Source organism: Labeo rohita, chromosome 13 (assembly GCF_022985175.1).
Source record: "Labeo rohita strain BAU-BD-2019 chromosome 13, IGBB_LRoh.1.0, whole genome shotgun sequence".
NCBI classification, from domain to species: Eukaryota; Metazoa; Chordata; class Actinopteri; order Cypriniformes; family Cyprinidae; genus Labeo; species Labeo rohita.
Window position 1 is genome coordinate 8,626,304 of NC_066881.1, and position 23,887 is coordinate 8,650,190.

Sequence of the window (23,887 nt, forward strand, 5' to 3'; positions counted from 1 at the left end):
AAAAAGAAACAAGGTTTAAGTCATTTTGAGCATTACAGAGTTATGATTTCATGTCAAATAATGTCAAGTGTCTCTGTCAAACAAACTTTCAGTTTGAAGCTTAAAATGTCATATGGAGCATTACAGACTCACAAGTTCATTTCGCTTAATGTTACTCACCCTTGGGTCTTTTCCAGGTTTTCCAGGTTCTCCAGGTTTACCCTATGCCAAAAATGAGAGGGTAAATAGTTAAAACACAAAAAACTAACAACAACACATGCAAACGGAAATGCAGGAATGTGCAGCCGCAATTGCACATGACACAATAATAAAATATTATGGCACAATATTATGGCCCTGAGACAATGGCCTGGAACTATGGGATTATTTTTGTGCCAATAAGAATGAACGTAACTTTATAAAACTGAACGTAACTTTCCAAGAAACGATCAAAAATATGCCACTGCAAAAGAAGAAAAACACAATGAAAATGAAAAAATGAACTCAGTCGCACGAATTTAACATGCTCTTCAAATATGCTTCATTCTTTGTTAATGATTTTCAAAGAATCGTTTTCGCGAATCATGGATTCTGAATGCGTTGCCACAGCTTTCGCTTACGCTTCGCAAATTTTCGTTTGCTGTTTTGGCACAAACCTCTCGTGGGGGCGGGCTTAACAGCGATCTACTCTGATTGGCTAATGAGCTTTTGATGGACAGTTGCTCTCTGACCTGGAAGCACGGACGGTGACGTCAGTGGCGCAATACGTCGTGCTTTGTTTATAGAAACTATCAGAACTGTTGCACACTGTACATGAATAAAACTTTTATCGATGTTATTGATTAACGTTACTTTAGCAACACGAACTTCAAGCTGCCCTGAGGGACAAGCTGAGGTGGAAGATGATGCCGCTCCGTGTCTCTCCTGGGAGCTCATCTTTAGAAACTAAGAGACGACCGTAGGTGAAATACTAATAACATTAATACTTAATATAAACAAAGCACGACGTATTGCACACCGCAACAACTTTCCAATATGTGCGCCACTGACGTCACCGTCCGTGCTTCCAGGTCAGAGAGCAACTGTCCATCAAAAGCTCATTAGCCAATCAGAGTAGATCGCTGTTAAGCCCGCCCCCACGAGAGGTTTGTGCCAAAACAGCAAACGAAAATTTGCGAAGCGTAAGCGAAAGCTGTGGCAACGCATTCAGAATCCATGATTCGCGAAAACGATTCTTTGAAAATCATTAACAAAGAATGAAGCATATTTGAAGAGCATGTTAAATTCGTGCGACTGAGTTCATTTTTTCATTTTCATTGTGTTTTTCTTCTTTTGCAGTGGCATATTTTTGATCGTTTCTTGGAAAGTTACGTTCAGTTTTATAAAGTTACGTTCATTCTTATTGGCACAAAAATAATCCCATATGGAACAATGATTTATACAATTACACAGTGTAATTGTTATTATACCAAAAATATGTGACTGCATTATTACATAAATGAACGATCAGATTAATTTATTCCAGAGAGCCATGTAACATACACTACCAGTCAAAAGTTTTTGAACAGTAAGATTTTAATGTTTTTGAGAAGTCTTTTCTGCTCACCAAGCCTGCATTTATTTAATCTAAAATACAGCAAAAAATAGTAAGAAAATGTTACTGTTTAAAATAACAGTTTTCCATTTGAAAATATTTTGAAATGTAATTTATTCCTGTGATTTCAAAGCTGATTTTTTAGCATCACTAAATCACATGATCCTTCAGAAATCATTCTAATATTCTGATTTTCTGCTCATTTATTTTTTATTATTAAAATTATAAACAGATTAGTAGAATTATGTTTAGGTTTCTTTGATGAATAGAAAGGTAAGAAGAACAGCATTTATCTGAAATAGAAATCTTTTGTAACATTACAAATGTCTTTATCATCACTTTTGATCAGTTTAATCCTTGCTAAATAAAAGTATTAATTTCTATAATTACTTTCCTTTTATTTAAAATAAATGCTGATCTTTGGATCTTTTCATCAAAGAATCCTAAAAAAATGTACTCAACTGTTTTAAATATTTATGATAATAATAATAAATAATAAATGTTTCTTGAACAGCAAATCAGCATATTAGAATGATTTCTGAAGGATCATGTGACACTGAAGCCAATGAAAACTTAGCTTTAAAATCACAGGAATAAATTACATTTTGAAATAATTCAAATATTTTAAAATTTTACTGTTTTTGCTGTACTTTGGACCAAACAAATGCAGACCTGGTGAGAAGAACAGACTTCTTTAAAAAACATTAAAAATCCTACTGTTCAAAAACTTTTGACCGGTAATGTATTTGATTAACATTTAAAAATATTTCCTGATGCACATGATTTTCTGCGACTTACCGGGGGCCCACTTGCACCAGTTAGGCCAGGAGTCCCTGGAGGCCCTGGGGGGCCAGGAGGTCCCGGTGGTCCTTGCGCTCCGGGCTCGCCCTGCTGAGAGACAGGAAGTTAGCATCTGAGATAAAGAAGTCATTTGGATATAAGGTACAATTCATAACATCAGAGGCAGGGTCCACTCCGATTCAAATCCAGTAATTCACAATAATCAGTTATCCAAATAAACAATTTGTTGATTGGATATCTACTAAGAATCCTTTACATATAAAAATAATTCAAATATTCACAATAATTCACTGATTAAACAGTGGATTTGAAGCTGAGAGGAACCCAAGCCTGAAGGATGAGTTGAAAGTCAAGAGTGAGGATGAAATGACTGATGTGGTTAATCTAGTTTATGGAGTACCATGTTTGGAAAAAAAGTGAAACATCTTTACGCTTTACTACAAATTTACACTTAATGCTTTTAAAAACCCCTCAGGGGTCCAATGACCATTAGCTATTGGCTTTAACATTGCAAGCCCACTAATATTGCTTGGGGCCTCACAGATCTTCTTCTTAGCAGTTCTCTACTGGTTTTGTTTCAAGACTCAATTTAGAATTGGACATCAAATGGTGACCCAAAATTGTTTGTTGTACAAAACTGAATTTCAATGGTTTTGTTCTCTTGGGAGCCAACAACAACAAAACACACTGTGGTTGGCACAAACCATATTTATCCTCATTTGTAAGTGAACGCAAATTCCATGTAGTCTAGCTCATGTTTTTTGGAGGCGAGTTTGATTAGACGTCCAGCCTTTGACATAACAAAATATACTGTGTGATTAGATTTTTTCCTTTTTAATGGTGAATAATAATACATTTATTTTGCTATTCTAAGCAGTTCCATTTAAATATTTCCATTAGGAACAGCTCTGGTGTCCGAAATTCTACTGACAGTTGAAAATCACTGCTCTACATGGCCTGGCTTCGGGTACTTCTTAGTAAGAGGAGACCTTCGACACAGAAGAAGACTAAACAAAATCAACTACAGGAAAGTGTCCGGTATTTACACGGCGAGAAGGATGTGAAAATAGGAAATAAGACCGGACTAAACAATATCCTGCTACCCCTAAGAAAAAGACTATAAGGAGAACTGATTATTTAAGATTTCTGCTGTGTAATTACAAGTCTGTTTTCAACATTAATAGGCTTAGTCTGCACTCCAAGAACTCGGTGTAAGTCAGAATAATTTTCCTTCCATTAACAGCAAGTCTGCTACTATAGAGAGAAAATTAAGACCTCCTACATGCTGGCAACCGTGTACAGGATTGATTAACCACAAATAGCGTAGATACCGTGACAAAAAAAAGCTTTTCTTTAATGCTGTCTCTGTTCAGTAGCAGCCTGAAGCTTAGAGAATTCCGGAACACATCCATCAGATTCAGATCCATATTTTATCCATTTATTTCTTGACAGGACTTGTCTAGATTTGATTTATGAGGCCAGATGTAGATCTATTAAATGGAGACATTCCATGATCTCCATCCAATGCACAGACCCGACCCAACCTAAAGATCCAGCCAATCAGCTGCTAAGTTATTTCCCTAACACTGTGGTCTTCGACAGTCTGTGCCATTGCCTCCAAACATGGTACTCTAAATCGGTGCACAAAGACTTCACACCTGTAGAAAGAAGATGGAGAACGGGTGCCAACCGTGGTCAACCTGTGCCAGGGGCACTTCTCCGAGCGGGCAGTAAAGGCAGAGAGGCCGGCTGACATCTCGCTTTAAGAAAGACTCACTTTGCTGCTAAATGAGCTTTCTCATTCTTTTATTATCTTTCGACTGTGCAGGTTATAGAATCAGAAATCACTTGTGTTTTGTTTTGCTAAGAGGGCAGGAGTCTTGCTCACTGTTCTTAAGAGATTTGTTGAGTCATTGTAAGCTGACAAAGAATATAAATGTACATTGTGTGCTTATAAACACCCCATGAAATGGCTTAACGAATGTAATATAGTTTTCATTTAGAAAGCATCTGATTGGACAAAAAAAGTAAAAAAATAAATGTGTATTTGTGCTGAAAGGTAACTAGTATCACTTTAAACAAGCTTCTATATGTTAATATTAGTTAATGCAACATCTGAAATTATATAAAAAATACAGTGTTAATTAATATTGATAAGTTATGCATATGTGACCCTGGAGCACAAAACCAGTCATATGCGTTCATTTTTTGAATTTGAGATTTATATATCATCTGAAAGCTGAATAATTACGCTTTCTATTGACTGTATGCTTTGTTAAGATAGGAGAATATTTGGCCGAGATACAAGTATTTAAAAATCTGGAATCTGAGGGTGCAAAAAAATCAAAATACTGAGAAAATCGCCTTTAAAGTTGTCCAAATCAAGTTTTTAGCAATGCATATTACTAATCTAAAAATATGTTTTGATATATTTATTGTAGGAAACTTACAAAATATCTTCATAGAACATGATCTTTATTTAATATCCTAATGATTTTTGGCATAAAAGAAAAAACAATAAATCTGACCCATACAACATATTATTGTCTATTGCTACAAATACACTTGTGCTACTTAAGACTGGTTTTGTGGTCCAGGGTCACATGAATACATTTTTAGCTTGTTGTATAAACTAACATCACTTTCTTTAATTTCCCTGGTAACAGGTCAAATGCATTATAAGTAATAACAGTAAATTATGCATAATTACAAGAAACAATAAACCAAACCCTAGATCTACAATTGTTAATTATTATTACTCAGTACATTTTTGTGTAATTACACTGTAACCAGGACACATTCAAATAGTGACCTGTTAATATAATATCAACATGCATGCATTGACTAATGCATGAATAATAGCTAACTTATATTATAGAATGCTATGAAAATGAAAAGTTTATTGTTCATGATACCTAATGCATTAACTAATGTTAACAAATTGTACTGTTTTGTAAATGCTACTTGTTAATTTTGCCTCAAAGTTAACAGACATGAGCTAAAAACAGTAACACTTTACAATCAGGTTCATTAGTTAACTACATTAGTTAACATGAACTAAGAAATAATACTTCTACAGCATTTATTAATCTTGGTTAATGTTAACTTTTACTAATGCATTATTAAAATCACAAGTTGTATTTGTTAACATTAGTTAATGCACTGTGAACTAACATGAACACACAACTGTATTTTTAATAACTAACATTAACAAAGATTAATACACAGTGTAATAAATGTACTGTTCATTGTTAATTCATGTTAGTTAATACATTAACTACTGTTAATAAAGACACCTTATTTTAAAGCATTACCCTAAAAACTAAAATTGTGATTCCATGGGGTGTTTAAACTCTTTCTCACATCTAAAATTCAATATTAGCTCTGAAAAAGAAAGATTTATGGTACAAGGCAGCTTAAAAATACCTGAACGATCCCTAAAACATTATAATAGGACTAGACATACAGTATAAGGACAATCCATTACGTATTACTGACTTTTATTGAGCTAATGTCCAGTTAAAACAGATGGACAATGTCTGAAAAGCCAAAGAGAGCCTGACAGAAGCTCTTCCTGTGGGGTAGCGTTTATACGTCTATAAAGTTTATGAATTGGACATTATTTTAGGAAATAAGTCGACTATGTCATACCATGACAATGAAACTACTGGCTAGATGTTTAACCTCACGAGGGAGGTCGCTAACAGGCCCGGCTGGCAGTGGGTGGACGAAGGTTGGCATCCGTAGGGAAGGGGTGCGAGGGTGGCAGAGAGAGATGTACCTTGAGGCGCTTTAGGATTAGAGGGCTTATTGAGGGCATGTTGCGGACGGTGATGGGCAACATCTGCTGAGGTCACAAAGCACAGGTGGGCCACGGTGCACAAACCCACCAGGCCAACAAGTTCACCAGGAGGCCAAAGGAAGGAAACGGGCCAGAAAGAGGAGAGGAGGGGAAGGTGGGAAAAAACAGAAAAACAAGTGAAAAAGAGAGTGAACAGTGAGGAAAAAGCAAGGCAAGGGCATAGAGAAAGAGAGAGATGAAGTAGAAGAAGGGAAAGAGAGAGCCAAAAGGATTCAGCATCACTGAACAGAGTCACGGGTCCATCAGAATGGGGTTCTGCAGGTTAATGCATTCATTTACTGTGATTAATTATTAAACAGTTTGACTAATCGTCAAATTAACATATAAAATTTGTAAAAGATTCCTGTTCAGTAATATGTAAATAAAATATAAACTGTATTGACTTCCTAATCCACTTTGTGTAAAGTCTATCCAGTGTCACTGAATTAATTCTGATAATTTACATGTCAAACATTATCATTGTCAGTGATAATGTTTCTATCTTCATTTCCACTGAGATGGCAACTGTGACTCTGCAGCAATGCTGTGTAGATCAGGCTGGATTCAGTCTTGCCACAAAGAGAGTTTCGCAACAGACTTACTGTGGCCTGTCCTCCAGCACAGGCGTTGACAATACGACGTTTCTGTTGAGATCAGCAGCATTGCAAAGTACAGATTGAAGAGTTATTGACCCATAGATACACCACTAGTAATTGAAGTTACTTGCCTTCTTGGGAGTTGCCTGTATTTCATACCTCTATTACACATAAAAATGCATTTACAAGAATTAAAGACTACTGAAAATGCTGCAATTTTGCATTCTTTCTAATTCAATCAAATGTTGGTTTTCATTTTTCAAAACTCTAATACATTTTGTTTATTTCCAGGTTTAAATGGAAGAAATTTCAGATTTTTGGACCGCACTGTGCATGACAAATATGCTACCATTCAAAGTTTTGAGGTTGGCAAGATGCAAGATTTTTTAGTCTCTTACAGTAATATTATGAAATATTATTGCAATTTAAAATAACAGTTGTCTATTGCAATAGGCCTATATTTTAAAATGAAATTTATTTCTGTGATGCATAGCTGGATTTTCAGCATTATTACTCCAGTCTTCGGTGTCACATCCCTTAGAAATCATTCTAATATGTTAATTTGTTGCTCGAGAAACATTTCTTATCATTATTAATGTTGAAAACAGTTAAACTTTTTGTGGAAACATTTATTTTCTGGAATCTTTATATGATTTTGAGATCCATCATTTCACACTGAGGGCAATTGAGGGACTCGTATGCAACTATTACAGAAGGTTCAAACACTCACTGATACTTCAGAAGGAAAAACAATGCATTCAAAGCTGGGGGGGTGAAAACTTTTGAACAGAATAGAGATGTGTGCTTTTTTTCTTAGTTTGCCTAAATATAATTTTTTTTTGTCATTTAGTACTGCCCTTCAAAGGCTATAGAAGATAGTTACATGTTTCCCAGAAGACAAAATAAATTAAATTTACCCTGATCTTCAAATTCCAAAAGTTTTCACCCCCTGGATCTTAATGCATTGTTTTTCCTTCTAGAGCATCAGTGAGCGTTTGAACCTTCTGTAATAGTCCCTCAGTTGTCCTCAGTGTAAAAAGATGGATCTCAAAATCATACAGTCATTGTTGGAAAGGGTTCAAATACCCAAAATGCTGGAAAACCAAAGAATTTGTGGGACCTGAAGTCTTAAAATATCTTATTCAGGTCAGTACTAAATAAGAAATAACATGCATTTTGTATGATCCCTGTTATTTTGGTAAAATAATGAACATTTTGCATATTCTGAAAGTGGGATGTAAACTTTTGACCTCAACTGTAAATGTCTTTAGTATCACTTTTGATCATTTTAATACATCAAAACAAAATCTTACTGACCCCAAACTCTTGAACAGAAGTGTATTAAAATACAGTAACATTCAATAATTCAAATACAAGATTTAAATACATAAACAAAAGCAATATTAAGCAAAAAGTAATTGATAAATGCACAGTCCAAATAAAGAAAATCTAAACTGGCTCGCTGAATTTTAGCATAAGAGGAAAATACAAGTAAATCAAGAAGGCAAGTGCTTTCAAGAGTTCTTATCTCCCTGCAGAAAGTTTTTCACCATTTTTACCAGAAAGTTACACTATGTTAAGCTACTTTATGCATAAGAAGGCCAATCAAAATACGAAAGACACCTGGTATTTATGCATTTAACATTTGGATGCATTTTTGATGCTGTATAAAGTTACAGTTGCATAGTGTACCTTAAAATGATATACCACAACCATAAAAGTTCCCTGAGAAGGCCAAGGAAAAAGCAGGAGAACAGCTGCATGTTAAGATGTGTGATTATAAATTCCCCCAGTGTTCTCAATCAGTTGTAATAACAGGCACCTTTCTGCACCTCCAACAGTGCACGCGGATAAACTAGAGCACAGTTTTCAGCTAAGTCTCTCTTTGCAGCAGGACTGTAACACACATATCACGACATTAGGGATGAGGGACAGCGAACAGCCCACAAACCTTCAACATTAGAGCCTGACTGGAGCGCAAAGCTGCCAGCGTTTTCATTTGGAGCCCCTGCTTAAAATGGCCCAACATACAAACACACGGACATGGATACGGATACATAAACACACAGACACACTCAAGTGATAATTCCCATTTTTGTTCCACCACTGCAGGGTGTATCCTTTCAGTCTGGCGAAGTGACCTTAGGGTTTAACCCTAACTGCAGAGAACCTATAGTACACAACCACCCAAAAACACCACCCTTATGTGCAGCTTTCTAAATAGCCTACTGCCTCCCATGTGGCCTGGCCGACATGCATGAAAAACAGCTCTGTTTTGATGTGATATAGCTGTATGATATACTTCATTCACTTATTTATACATAGTGACTAAATACTTAAAAACAAGAACATCAACTTGTGTCCTGCTGCTATTACTATTCTTTCTTTTTCAAGCCAAACACAGATTCAGTAAAAAAACATCTACTGCCAAAGCTATTTTTCTGCTTTTATATTGCGTGCTGTTTTTTGAGATTACATAATTGATAAAATAGCTTCAAAAGGCTAAAATTACTTTTAAATAGGCCGGGGCTGTTACCAAAACCCCTATCCACCACATAAGAAACTTGGCCGTCTTTAACAGAGAGTCTTATCAAATCCAATTCAGCAGGCTGTTGGTAAAATTGCCTTGTTTACATGAAACCGTGATTTCCCCCAGAGGGAGCTGATCAACTTTGAGGCCCTGCCTTGGCATGTGCTCATGTGCTACCTATCTGAAACAACATCCAAGCTGTCAGTATATTTGCCTTTTCTCTCTTATTTTAATGTCTCTAATTTAACCGCAAAACACAGTGTAAATGTCTTTTTAAGGGTAAACATGACAAATCACTTTGACATATAGAAGAATATCACGTAAACTGGAATGAAAACATATGTTTGGGGTTTTCCAGCCCTCAGCACCTTTGAATCATATTTGTTAGCTTATTTAAAAAAAATAAATGAACAGTGTTTATGATATCACAATATCAATTCAATAAGCTCAATAAAACATTCACTCACCCTGTGAGTGTAGTCACCACATACACCCTAGAAAAAACAAAATACAAAAATCTATCACACACAGTTCTCTGAAGCCATTTCACAAATTACGATAAATTTAGCTGCTATTTTAATGCATGATTTTACCTTCTCTCCTTTTGGACCAGGTTCACCCTAAAAAAAGATTTGAACAAAACACTTAAAATCCATCCAAAACATAATTCATGCATAACATTCCACTGCCCTGTGAAAAACCCTCTGAAATAATGACTGTATAATAATATAGTAAAGCAAATGCTTACTGGTATTCCTTTAGGACCACGAGGACCCTGGGAAAATAATCAGAATAACAATATGGAAGTGTTACTGGATTGTCCATGATTAACTTTTCCTGTTTACAAGACCTCTCAGCCATAACAAGCACAGAAATTCCTTATAAATTAATTTATGTGCTTGTATGGAGAGCATCAGTGGATGCTTTTAAATGGAACCCGGGGTGTTAAGACCTGTATGGGTTAATATATAACAGAAATGATGTCTCTTAATTAAATCAGGGCTCTACAGTGCGATCATTCCAGTCGCATTTGTGACTGAAAACTACTGCGTGCAACTATGAAAAAACATTTAGTGAGTGACCCAATTAGCATATTTGTGTTTGCACTAAGGGGAGCGTCAATGTTTTTATGTGTTTTTGCAACACTGAGTAATGTATCACAGACATATCTGACAAATCCCTTCATAAAAAAAGTGTAGAGAGAGTGTAAATAAGAGATTCATTGTGCAGTGTAGAGAGCTTTGTTGATTATAATGGAACTTTGTGAGATTGCGATGAACTAAGATGAGTGAGTTTAAGGAGCTTGTAAATGATATATTGATTTATTACAACAGTTAAATAAAAAAGAAGTTAATATTAAGTGACTTACATTGTCTCACTATAACACTATTGCCTGATTTTGTTCTATTTCGTCATCAAAAATAGCCTGAAACAAGTCACAACTGAGCCGCTGCGCATCTCTATACAAACACAGCAGTGTTTAATTTATGAATGAATGTGCGTTTTTAAACAAATCTAGTGAATCAATGATTCAATTTCACATTCATAAAGAGAGTCACTTGCTTTATTCCTGAATGAATCAGCTGTTTGAACGAATCAAATGAATGAATGATTCAGTATTTTAATCAGTAACTTCCCCCTCCTACTGGCAGTTTTAGTTTCATTTTTAAAGCATCTTTTCAGTTATTGAAATCATTTAATATTTCTGTATTTAAAATTTAATATTTAAAACATTAATCTCAACATGAGTTTATAAATTTGATTGCACTCACGCCTCTGAGCATCATTAAACATATGAAAATACACTTACAAGCCACTTTTGTATTCTTCTGTGCCACCTCTGTAGTAGCCTACAAATTAATTTTGTTAATACTGATTTCATTTGATTGCTAATTTATTCTTATTCTGCTTGTTTTTATTCTTTTTTTATTAGAAATTTTAAAAAGCTTAAAAAATATAATTAAAAAAAAAAAGTGACATAAAAGATGACAATTTTAATAAAGTTACAAAAATGCCATTAAATTTTTTTATCAGATTTTTTAATTATTGATTAGAATTATTGATAATTGATTTAGATTATTGATTAGCACAAGTGTTCCTAAAGATGAAAGTAAGCCCTGTAAATATGTAGTTGAAAACTCATGACATTACGTTACGTTATTTTATACACATTTTGGACTATGGGGCGCATCATTATTCTGATGACGTGAAATGGTTGCATTTAATGAGGCACTGACACTACTGTTGCTATTTTTACCACAATACTATTCGGAAAATAAAATTCTGGTATGTTGACCACAGCTACTGAGAGCTAACAGGTGGCAATGGATATAAGTGAAAGCTTAAACCAAATGCCGTACCATCGATTTTCCCCCAAAAGGAGTCTAAATGCCCCCAAATATCAAGTGAAATGAGATGTGTTGCGGTAAAAACAGCAACAGGTAGCGCCAGTAGCTCACCAAGTCCAACCATTTCATATCATTAAAATAATGACACCACCCATAGTCAGGATTGCCAGGTTTTCACAAACAAACCCGCCAAATTGCTTCTCAAAACTAGCCCAATCACGTTTCGAGGGGGGCCCCGTTAAAAAAAAATCACATTCCGGGGGTAAAAATATGTTTTTTGTCAAGTTTCCCCTGGTAAATTCCCATTCCAGGCGCTAAATATGACGTTAATGGGGCTCACTTAAACAGTGTTAAAGTAGCCCAATTTTTTGCAAATTTGGCAACGCTGCCAATAGTCCAAAATATGTAGAAAAAGATGTGGATTTTTTAAATAAAGCAAATCTTTCATGGGTTTTCTACTATATACGCATACTAAGAGACATCATTTATGTTATATTAAGCCATACAAGTCTTAATACCCGGGGTTCCCTTTAATAAAACAATGTCATGCAATACATCATGCTCTCTTAAAAACACGTAATCCACAGCCTTAGAGCTGACAGTTAGATTGATGAAATGCTTTCAGAGGAGCCATAATATTCATCCAGAAACACTAACAAATCAATTTCTGTAATACTACCACATATACGAACAAAAGCAAATGTGGAGCATGAAGAATGTGAGATGAAACTTGTCAATAAAAGATGAAAAATCCAGCTTAGGTTGTGTTTGGGTAAGCTATGTATTACTTTAATAGCTCAATGTGGCATGTTCAAAAGCTCAGCAGGGGCTGTTCAGCTCTGATGCTGTCTTATAAAGGTGTCATTTCCAAAAAGTGCTTCTCTTTTATAGTTTCTACGCTTGCCGTTTCTCACGATGCTATAAAAGAAAGAACACAGAGGTTGTACTATATTTCACAAGGAACGGTTTAAAGCACACAGCCTGGAAGCATAATATCTCTGCCCATTGTCTTTCATCACATTAAAGAAAGCTGTGGACTACATTTTTCAAATTGCAGTTTAAGAGGACAGAGCCAATTCAATGTCCTTGTTTTAATACCACAGGCGGCTAAAGTCATACAGATATTGACTTAAAGTCACTTTTGACAAACCTCACTGAATGAAACGGGTAAGTGGCCCTCTTCTTTTCACACACACACACATTACCGTTTAGTCACTCTTCCCATAAATCAAACTACAAGAGTGTTGTTCTTGTGAATTTATATGGCCATGCTTACAGCCTAGATAAACATCACTGTAACAAGCCATCTTGAATACAAATGGCTCAACTGGTGAGTTTTATAGACACTGACAAATTTCTCTTTATGATTTTTTACTTTTTTCTTTTTATGACAGATGGTTTTTATTCCAAAGCTATTTCATTAGTGAAAGCAAGCATGAAAGATCTCATTATGTGTGTCCTTTTCAACTAAAAGTATTTAGATTTGCATTTTAACACTCCAGCCAAGGTTAAAAATGTGTTTTCTTAAGATCACATTCATAGGAAATAGTTTTTGCACTGCACCTCTAAAGCCAGTTAACAATGCTAAAACAAGTTAAAACAATAATATAAATGCTTACCATATCACCTTTAGGCCCATTCTGTCCCTGAAATGTTGAAAAAAATGTTTGGCAGAGGAAAAATACTCATTCTCTTTAATCTTTTAGGTAGCACAAATCACTTTTTGTTATTGATTTTATATTCTGTCATGACGGCGACAATAGTGAATTTATTACAATAATTAGCATAATTATTATTACCATAATTATCCTCTTCATTGCCAAAATGACCGTCAATTATCAATTACTGCCAAATAATTTGGTACACGGGTTCGGAGGGTCCGAACCTGTGCGAGTGTGATTACTCAAATATTTGTAAGGAATGAAGCAAAACTCACGGGTTTCCCGTCCAAGCCGATGGGGCCCTGGAAAAAAAGTGGGAGGAAAGCAAATTGGCGACACTTTGATGGCACAAAACAGCTCCAATTCTCCTGTCTAGACTAGCTAACTAATATGACAATGTTTATGGAAAAAAGCTATTTCCTTGAGGTCAGACCAAAGCAGAAGTGAAGCACAAAAGACTCACTACAAACACTATATGTTAACACTCAGTGTGTCTATGCATTGCAGTCATGCATGCAGAATGCCCACAGATGACAGCTTTACAAGTCTACTGTACGTTTATTCTCACTTCCTTAAGTCATTTCTACGTGCATCCATTCAATAAGGGGCCAAAGAAGCAGTGGCTAATTGATGGCTTTTAAAAACTCTACACAAGTTTGTCCAATTGGCCTCAGACAAAAGTTACTTACCGGAAAGCCTGGAAATCCTCTAGTACCGGGTTGTCCCTGAGGGAAGACAGAGAGAAAAAAGAAGAGGAGTTATTTTCTATACGAAAAAACATGCGGATTATGTGAACTCGATGAAAGGAGGTCTGTGTTGAGAGACGTGGTATTGTTCCTCCAAACTCAGTTGTGTCGTAATTGAGGTTGAAGGACAGGAGCCTTCCTGCTCTGTAGGAAGCACTTTGTGTGGGATGAGGAGACAAAGACAAATAAAGCTCTAAAAACTGTGGGACACCGGCTGAAATTCAACACTGGAAAGAACAAACTGAAAAACATTAAAGAGTTGTCCTTATTCAGTATGCGGCAGCCAATGAGACAAGGCTAACAAATTAAATAAGTAAATGTCAGTAATAATTAGTGCTACATTCTCCTGTGAACAATACCAAGTTTGCTTCCCTGAAAAAAACTTTTGTAGCCCTTGGGAAAAGAGGAAGTCATTCAATATGCCTGGCAAAAAAAAAGGACTGCGTTGGAGCGACCTGAGAGAAAATTACAAGGAAGAGGTGAACGGAGCTAATGAAGGGGATTGTGTGTCTGGGTCTCAGGTAGTTATTGGTTGAGTTTCTCTGCCTTGGGAACCTAAAGGTCTGGAGTAATGGAAATAGCAGCATGTGCCCCCACAGAATCACCCCAAACAGAACTGACAAGGTTCATTTTGTTGACACGAAAGTGTAACAAAAAGTAACAGAAAACAATTCAATAAAACAACTCAAGTCTAATGAAAAGAACTCCTCTAAACCAAAAATCCACTATGGCCACAAAAAATAACATTCTTCAGGAGTGATACAACATCAATTTCCTGACTGCAGTCTAATATCAAAATTAAACCCATATTAAATATCATATTTCAGCTGTTTTCAGGACAGCCGCAATTTTTCCGCAGTGTACCTTGAACAAAACTTGACAAATACAACAAATGACAGGGGTTTCCAGGAATGCTTACGAATCCAAACAAGGGCAAAACATATTTTTTAAGACTTGTGTCCAGTGTTAATTTTGACAGCAAATTTTGATTTAGTCTTAGTTACAGTCTTTTGACTAAAATGCTGTTTAGTTTTAGTCATATTTTATTCATCTGGATTGTTTAGTCTAGTTTTACTTGTGTAAATATCATAAGATTTTAGTCAACTAAATGTACAGTAGCTTTAGTCAGCTAAAATTGAAAGGGTTTAGTTACAGTGTAATGCATTTATTAAGCATTTCTATAAAATTACCAAACTTATTGAACAGGTTTGATATTAAGGTTTTATTTAGATTTAACTGCTGTGACACGCAACATGTCTATATATTAAAATTAAATGAAACCACTTCTCATAAAGAAATACCAATAGATATATAGGCTAATTATGCACTTTTTATAATAACTTCTTAATTAGGGCTACTAAAGTGAGTGATTTTCTGTCTTTCTTTTGTTGCTTGATCAACATCAATGCCACAGACAATAGCAACTAAATTAGGCTCCTGTCCCTTTAAAACCAGATAAACGGATACAATGAACTGATACACGTCCAATATTCTCCCAACTCTTTACATTCACCTAAGACGTAACGGAGTGTGTTTACATGAATACTTGTTAAAACTGACAATTTAACATCATTTTGTGAGTATTTCTCCATCTGCTCTTCTCCTACTGACATTTCTAAACATTCTATGAGACGTGCAGCAAATGTATGCTAGCTTATGTCCTGTTGGATAGATCAATAGGCTATGATACAGTTTAAATGTAGTTTTTGTTTCGCTATTGTCTCATTTTTGTCAGTTAAAAAATATTTCGGACGAAACTTATGACAAAAATGATTCGGCAACGGAATTAACTCTGGACCTGTCAAAGTTAGAATGTTACCTACATTCCAGAATAGCTTGTATTTATTTTGTTGTACTTTCAGTTTTAAGAAACCATGTCCCCCACCTGATTGTCCAGGACAGTAACTTTAGATCTAATGACAACTCAATACATCATCTAATGACCCCCTCTAACTGCCCCACTTATGTGTGAGAAAGAAACTGTTACCGCCCCATCAGGTCTACCTGCAGTCATTTCCGCTGGCCTCTCCACGCTTCTGCCTCAAATCAACCTCTGTGACCCTTTTGGAGGTGAGGACAAAGCCTATGCTCTCAGCTCACCTGCTGAAGACATCCCCTCTGAGGCAGCGCTGCAATGAAACCTCTCCCTGTCACCAGTTCTCTATGCCTGATGTCCATCCTGACGCCTTATTAGAGGTGATGGGTCAGAGGTATAAAGAAGTGTATAATCAGCAAGGAGAAAAACAGATGTCTGGTCTGAATAGGCCCTCCCATAAGAGCGTGTTGGGATAACCACAGGTTACGCACGGCATAATCAGCAAGGAAATTGCACTTCTTATGGCGTAACATTGCGCTTTTGTCTTACTGAGTGGAATGCGTGGAAAGGGAAAGAGTGCCAGGTTGGGGACAAGCCCCATTTCGCCTGATGGCTGACCACTCATTAACAGATACTGCGCAATCTGCACATCTAATGTCTGGATTATAATGACAAGGGCTGGGATGTTTTCATTCCTTCTTGCTAATGAAGATGAGATTCCAAATGGGCGTCATTACGTGGGAGTCGCAGGCCTGAAATACTCTGATGAAGTGTAAGTGCTTCCATACAAGCTGCTGTAGGATTCCCGTCCTGTTCGTGCACATTAGAGATTTGGTCTTGATTAGCAGAGATTTATTGGATTTGCTCCACACACAGTAGTGTGCTGGATGATGCTGATCCTGCTTATCTACCCTACACCACATATTCATCGAGCTCACTTTGGGGTGGTCTTTAAGTTAAGTGCGGAAGAAAAACAATAGAAGAAACCTCTGCCAAGAACCCCTGGCTGCTAAAATCTGCACTATGACCTGTATCTACTCTGGAGATCTGACATTAGGAAGAGATGATGAAGAGTTTTAGCAGTGACAGAGCAAACACTTACAGGAGGTCCTCGTGGGCCAATGATAGACAGACCTGGCTCTCCTGGCGCTCCCTACGGACAGATAGAGAGGTAGAAAGACAGTGAGGAGAGAAACTGACAGAAAGGAGACAGAATGATATCCACTAACTACACCTAGTACACAAAGCCAAACGTATAAGTGAATATATTGTATCCGCAGAACTGAAAAACCTTTTCCAAAACACCCTGTAACATCTGTTTAACATAACTCTTTTGCTAAGCCGCCTCACGGAGAGCACTTGCATGTGGCTCAGAGGTGAACACTGTATTTTGGTCTGTAAGTAAAATGTCAGCAGACCCTGGTTCTCGTTTCAGGGTCGTAGTTTACGTCTTGACAGCGAGTTGAGAGGGTCAGAGAGCACCGCTGAGCAAACAGCAAACGGCCCGGCGGGCTGGTTATCTGGCGCAAACTAGGTGATTTGCACGGTGTCGGCCTGTCCGCAGCGCTGCACCAAACATCCAAGCGCAATCCCGCAACGCTCTGTGGTCAGACAGGAAAGCTCTCGGGTTTCCAGCACTTTCCCTAATTAGCTCTCTCATGTGAAACCCTATCAGGAAGACACCTTTGATGACCCAGCCATCCATCAAATTGTGGGCAATTTTTAATTTTTTCTGGTTTGATGCCCACTTTATCACTGGATAGAGATGTATTTGTTTTAGTCAGCCACAAATGTTACTGGAGCGTGAAAGGGGTAGAGTACTAAACTGATTTTCAGGTTGTGGAGAAGGAAAAGCTTTGCCCCCGAGGTCTATGGTTACCCACAGAATCTCTTGCAGAGATCTGTGCAACAGGACAAACGAAGATCTAGAGATATCCCTTTGAACAGGCTTGCATTACAAGCATTTGGCAGCTAGGAATGGGTACAGGACAAAGAGTCCAAATACAATCAGCCAAGGCAGGAGCAAATTCCGCTGATATTTAAGAATTGGACTTACTAATGAATGATACGATCTTCGCAGATTTCATTTCGCTCAGCGAGTAATCCCTCCTGTGTAAAGAAGACCTTGTCTCGAGTTCTGCAGTTCTTGCAAAGTTCAACCAATCAATCACCAATTCAGCTTGAGCCTTCCAACGTGACCAATTATGATTCAACGGAATTTATTTGCTTGAGGACTGAAGCGCTAAGGCTGCCAGTTTCAGGGATGGCGTGCTCATTCATCTTTAAGGGGTTTGTTTTGATATCTAATGAAGAGAAGTTCTTCACCCAAAATTTGCTGGGTCAAGACTTGCCCTTGCTGGAAGGTAAAACACAGCCGCACTTAAAAAGAGGGGATACAAAGTCAACCCCTGAAACACAACGAGGGAAGCCCACTGATTATTCTGGACGAGAATCTGGTGGGTCTTTCCAAGGTCGTATATTGTCTGCTTCACTACTTGTCGACTTGGTGGTCACATCGCTATTTAATTCCTTTCCAAGTTCTTTCAAGCCCCAGTATTTTGCTGGCAAGTGAGGGTAACCATCCAGAAGTTTCACTACTTTTCTGTGATGGTGAAGGATGAGGAACATGTTTCTCCTCACATTGCTCGTTCGGCCTCAGACATTACATATCATTCCGGCTTGATGAAGGGAGGCCGCAGAACTGCTGGCTTGTACAAACATTGAACGCAGCTGCCAAAGGGACTGGTTTAAGAATGGCTCAAACCACATTTGCCACAACAGGAACTGAAGCTCAATGCACTAAATCCAGCTCACTCGTACTCGAGGACACATCCAGTGACTACACAACTTTTAGATAGTTTTGGACGTGTCGTGAAGTGGTAGGGTTTCGTAAGCTGCTCCATTCCAAACATCTCTTTGTCTAGAGTGGGGAGTCTTAAAACTTCAGAGCGCTCCAAGAATAAACACAGGTAATCCAAGCATTGTGGGAAACGTCTTTTGAATGTGACCCCCAAGGCCTTTCAAAATAAAGCCTGAAGCCTTCCTGATATAAATCACGATACCTGTGCACTTGGTGTGATAGGTTCAGGTTGTCCCCTCCCCACCCACATCAACACAGCCACCCACAGTGAGAGAGAGAGGGTCTCAATTCTGCACATGCAGGCCGACTTCCTGCACTTACCTTCTCCCCCAGGTTTCCCTTTAAGCCCTGGTCAGTCACAGCAGACACAGTCACATGCACAGTGAGAAGGAGAGAGACAGAGAGAGGAACCAGGGTTAGCGAGGTTCTGAGAGGACACGGGCATGCAGCAGCCTGAGACGGAGCGTTCGGGAGAATGGGACACACTGATGTACTGGTGCATTTTGGGTTGTTGAGGGGTGGAGGCTACTGGGGAACGGAAGCACTGGAGTGTTACAATGCTGGCCTGTGGGGAGTAATGGATAGTAGATGAGGGGGCTGCTAACTTTTCTCACAGACAGACTGGTCAGTGGAGGAGGTTGGAGGGGGGAAGGATAAGCCATGAAGGGTGAAAAAAACGCTTCCTGTGAGAATCTAACGGAGCACAATGTAGCTTTACACTGGGTGAAATATGGAAAGCTCTGCTTGGGGCTCACAGTTTGAGCTGAAACCTGCTTTTAGGTAGGGATTGTTTTTCAAGAGAAAGCATTAGGGTGAGCTTAGAGTGTATGCAACCACACAAGGGTCAAGAGTTTGGAATGTCTCCTTTGAGGACAATGCAGTTTTATCGGTTTCTTGCTCAAAATGTTTAATGAAGAGTAGCTGCTACGCTCCAGGGGGGCATCTATATGACTATGTGGATTTTGGCCGATCGTGACATATCATGCATTGCGCTAATCTGAAAAATGGCCAATTCCAAATGCACAAATCTTATGAATGAGGAGGTAAAACAGAGCTCACAACTGTCTGTGGTTTTCCAATCTGTTACTCTCATTTCAAATATGTACGTATTGTCTCACTGTGGATATATATCCAAAACGTTTCTTCCAAGATCTCCTTGAGGTTTGGCTGCACATTTTATCTTCTCAGCATGTACAGTGTAACTGATAAGCAAAAGTGCTTCTTTGAGGTCTATTTTCTATTTAAAGTTCAACAAGTGAAGCATTTTCACATGACTGAGTAGCCAAGATAAATTGAGTAATAAGGAGACTCAATCAAATGCAGCCAGAAAGAACTCTGGTCTTCAGGCCTTGTTCAGATGTGATGGGGGGCTGTGAAATATTTCAGACTTCACAGTCAGACATTTTGTTAACTATCATTGGTGGTGATAAAGTGGGAACTATTTTCTGGCTAAACAAATAAGCTATAGTTTTTGGTTTATATCATATAGTTGTGCTGAAAAGCCGAAGCGCTACATTAAACTTTTGGAAGACATTCATATGAAAGCTTGTGAATGCTTACATTCACAAAACAAAGTCAAAATGAATTAGGAAGTGATATTAACCACAGATACTGGAATCTGTATAACATACTCTGGTAATTAAAGCAAACATTACTTTTTTTTAGTTCAGTCTGACCTTATATTATCAATGTGACCTTTGGAATTAATATGATGTCAATGGCATGTCACTGAGCATTGATGACCAATTATTCAACACTATATACCACAGCCTAGCTAGTTGGGCTTAGTGCATATTATCAAATCACTCACCATTCTTCCAGGAATGCCCATTGATCCTTTGTCTCCCTAGTGGTCAATGCAAAGTCAACAAGGAAAATCAGGAACAATAAATCTGACAGATTTAACCTCTACAGTCTAGAGTTATTGCCACTACCTCTAGTGACTAAATGACATACAGCGCATGTTCACATGGCTATGAAGAGTTAGTAAAGTTAAGCTGATCAAAGTGATGCTAACTTAATGTTAAATTGAAAGGTGATGATGCAGACATGCCAAATCTTGGCTTGAAAAAACGAGTCAGCTGCTCGAGAATTTGAAAATGAATGTAGTGGTCAGACAGCAAGCGTCACCAGTGATTACATGATACAAATGAAAGCACGGGGTTAATGCAGAGCATTTTGTATTAGGCCCAAAATCACGGTTCTTGCATGAGATGATGTTTGCTAGCTGACCATATGACAGATGATGAAGTGACTGAAAAAGACAGCAGTGTGGAAGCATGACAGTTTGTTTCCTACTGGAAGCATTTAAAGGAATTGTTCAACAAAGAATATGAATCCTGTCATTATTATTCACCCATATGTCACTTTAAACCCACGACTCCCTTTCTTCCATTAAAAACAATAGGAAAAATCTGGATTTTTTCATGCTCCTTTCCATGCAATTATAATGCACAGAAACTGAAGCCTTCATGCTTTAATAATGATGGAAAAGTCATAAAGGTATAATGAACGCTGGCATTAACAAGCAGAATTTTCATGTTTGGGTGAACTTTATTAACTATAAACCCCATTCTATCATAATCATAGCTTTCCTATCCCTACTTAAAACTCCGACCACTTATTTCAATTAAGCCGAAAATCCCCGGAACATATGGGAATATGTGTAGAAACCTGAGATCTTGATATAATAAACAGTCATAAGCATTCACTATTTACAGCCCCGGACCGATGCATTTCCACACATTTTACACTATTTAAAACGGCTATAAACTCTTGCAACGTTGAAGTGACTTATTATGCAAGGCCGTCCATTCCTACAGCTGTTTTTATTTGCATTCCTAACGCTGCAGGTCAGTGTATCAGAAGGTCTGGGAGCGTTGACAGCATGCTGACGACTCACTCGAGTAACACGTAATGGAAAAGGGGGGCGGGAGAAGGTTTGCTAAGCCTCCATAACTCATCAGAAGTCAACAAAACATTTGCTAAAACAATGAACTGTAGCTTTTCGGTTGCGTAGTTGTTTTACTAAGCTCTAAAGCTATTAAGATAAAGCTTCCCGTATTAGAAGTGTTCATTCAGTTTGACCTTCAGAGTTAATTCACTGCCTGCTGCTGAATGTCCCAAGAGGAAAGTCACTTGACTGAATTCTCTTGGCTCTGTCCAAGGTGCTGATTTGAGATCAGCTTAATACTGCTTTATGGTATTAATTAGGTGCCAGAATATGGCTTATACTGCATACTGTTTACGAATTATGTTGATATTTAAGATTATACGCATTACTTTTTTAAACAATTTAATAGCATTGTTATTCTCAAATTAATTAAAATACACAGTATAAGCCATACACTCATCTTTCTGTTGTAGGAAGTATGTAGCTTAGTAGCTTGATGAAGTACACTACAAAGTCCAGACTTCTCCAAATGAGCCGAAAAGTACTTAACTACAAATCAGAGGTGTTAAATAGTCATACATACATGTGAATGTGCAGTAAAGCTTAAATATACAAACCACAAGCATCCCTTAATAGTTCGACGGAGCGTGAAAGCCAATATCAATATTTTTTGAAAGACTAATCTAATGGACACATTTCGTGTAACAGGCTTGCCACCCTCCCCTGCCTTCCGTACTAAGAAAATACAAAATTTCATTTCATTTCCTGACGATGCAATCAATCAAAAGCTTTGGCAAGGATCACATCCACACTTTTGGCCAGACCTGTCAACAATTTAAACAAAAAGTACGCAAAAAATATTTTATGGCAAGGTTTCACAAGAATAGCTGTCATAAATGATGGGGGTTTGTTGGTTATAATTGGCAGGTAGGACTAGAGTTCACATTAGATGGGATTCTTCTAGCATGCCATGATGAAAGACAGATGTGTTTGAGTTTTGGTCAGTAATATTAGAATTAGAGGAGAAATTCAGACGAGTGGATCCAGACAGACACCAAAGGGCCTGAGAGAATACAATCAAGGATAAAATACAATGTGCTAACTTGAAGGAAATAGACACTCGTCCTCTGAGCCTAGCTAAAAGACTCGTTACATTAAGCCTAGCTTAGCTTATCTGGTTTAGGGGAATGTTCAGTGGGGTCCAAAAGTCTGGAGTCGTTCCTCATTTGATATTTTTTTCCATTATATTCACATTACAAGCATAACTATAAGCTGAAACCTGATGGTCATGTTCTTTGGAGTGATTTGAGAATGATCTTAAGAGCATCTTGAGCTTCAACGCCATACATTTATTTAATTAAACCCCTAAATCAATTTTTAATGTAATCATATACTTTAGGCGTTTGGACTCCACTGAATATTGTTCAGATAAAAACAAATTTTGAAGAAAATAAGCTACATATGCTACTGTACATAAATTGGTTGTATATACTCAGTCCTTTGGTTAAAAGGAGGTCTCAGTGTGTCCAAATAAAGAAGCTGTATATATGACATACTGCAAAATACATAATTCAATATTTTATTGAATTCAGGTTTCTGGTTGAATTGTGTAGATACAGCTTCTTAAAGACACTACTAAAGAAAGACACAGTGCATGAAAACCAAAACAGACATATAGACAGACAACAGGACACGTTATGAGACAGTTACCGGAAAGCCTGCTCGTCCAGGTGGACCCTGAAAAAGGGGCGAGAGAAATGTGGGTAGGGAATAAAGAAAGAACCAGTCAACAATACTGATTGAGAAGAACACAACACCCTGCCAAGCCACAATAAAATTCATTCTGCTTTTACAACTGATTTCGATATTGAACAGTGAATCAGTTTTAATGAGAACTGTGATCCAGCATTAAAATTTCATTGTGGCAAGGCTTAAAGGTAACAGCAGGAAAACACTCCAAAGAAGCATTCCACAAATGCAAACACCATCAAATGCTTTCACAACAGAATTATCTTTGGACCCTAGAAAATCTTTTTTAATATAATGACATGTTTCATTTATTTAATGGCTTTCAAATTGTCATTGAAATGAATTACATTAACTAAACTGACATTCACACTGAAACACAAACAAACATATAAACTACCAGTCAAAAGTTTTTGCACAGTAAGATGTGTTTAAAGAAATCTCTTTTGCTCACCAGGCCTGCATTTATTTGATCC

General features: G+C 37.4%; 1 protein-coding gene across 10 annotated transcripts in view; it reads right to left on the bottom strand.

The window, feature by feature from the left end:
• The window catches only part of LOC127174826 (collagen alpha-1(XIII) chain-like), a 63,158-nt gene extending 39,355 nt beyond the window's left edge, over positions 1 to 23,803 (bottom strand). For 3 of the 10 annotated variants that reach the window (XM_051125439.1, XM_051125440.1, XM_051125432.1), the window contains exons 1-13: positions 23,376 to 23,801; positions 20,583 to 20,618; positions 19,094 to 19,120; positions 17,015 to 17,065; positions 14,040 to 14,075; positions 13,626 to 13,652; positions 13,309 to 13,335; positions 10,090 to 10,116; positions 9,935 to 9,961; positions 9,809 to 9,835; positions 6,156 to 6,218; positions 2,372 to 2,464; positions 160 to 201 (exon numbers count right to left, since the gene is read on the bottom strand). In XM_051125439.1, the coding sequence (XP_050981396.1) occupies positions 160 to 201; positions 2,372 to 2,464; positions 6,156 to 6,218; positions 9,809 to 9,835; positions 9,935 to 9,961; positions 10,090 to 10,116; positions 13,309 to 13,335; positions 13,626 to 13,652; positions 14,040 to 14,075; positions 17,015 to 17,065; positions 19,094 to 19,120; positions 20,583 to 20,618; positions 23,376 to 23,507 (615 nt within the window). In that variant the 5' untranslated portion in view covers positions 23,508 to 23,801. Of the gene's footprint in view, positions 1 to 159; positions 202 to 2,371; positions 2,465 to 6,155; positions 6,219 to 6,817; positions 6,860 to 8,762; positions 8,823 to 9,808; positions 9,836 to 9,934; positions 9,962 to 10,089; positions 10,117 to 13,308; positions 13,336 to 13,625; positions 13,653 to 14,039; positions 14,076 to 17,014; positions 17,066 to 19,093; positions 19,121 to 20,582; positions 20,619 to 23,375 lie in introns of all 10 variants that reach the window. The other 7 variants (XM_051125435.1, XM_051125434.1, XM_051125433.1 and 4 more) reach the window with 7 other exon arrangements.
• Between the last annotated feature and the right edge of the window lie 84 nt (positions 23,804 to 23,887).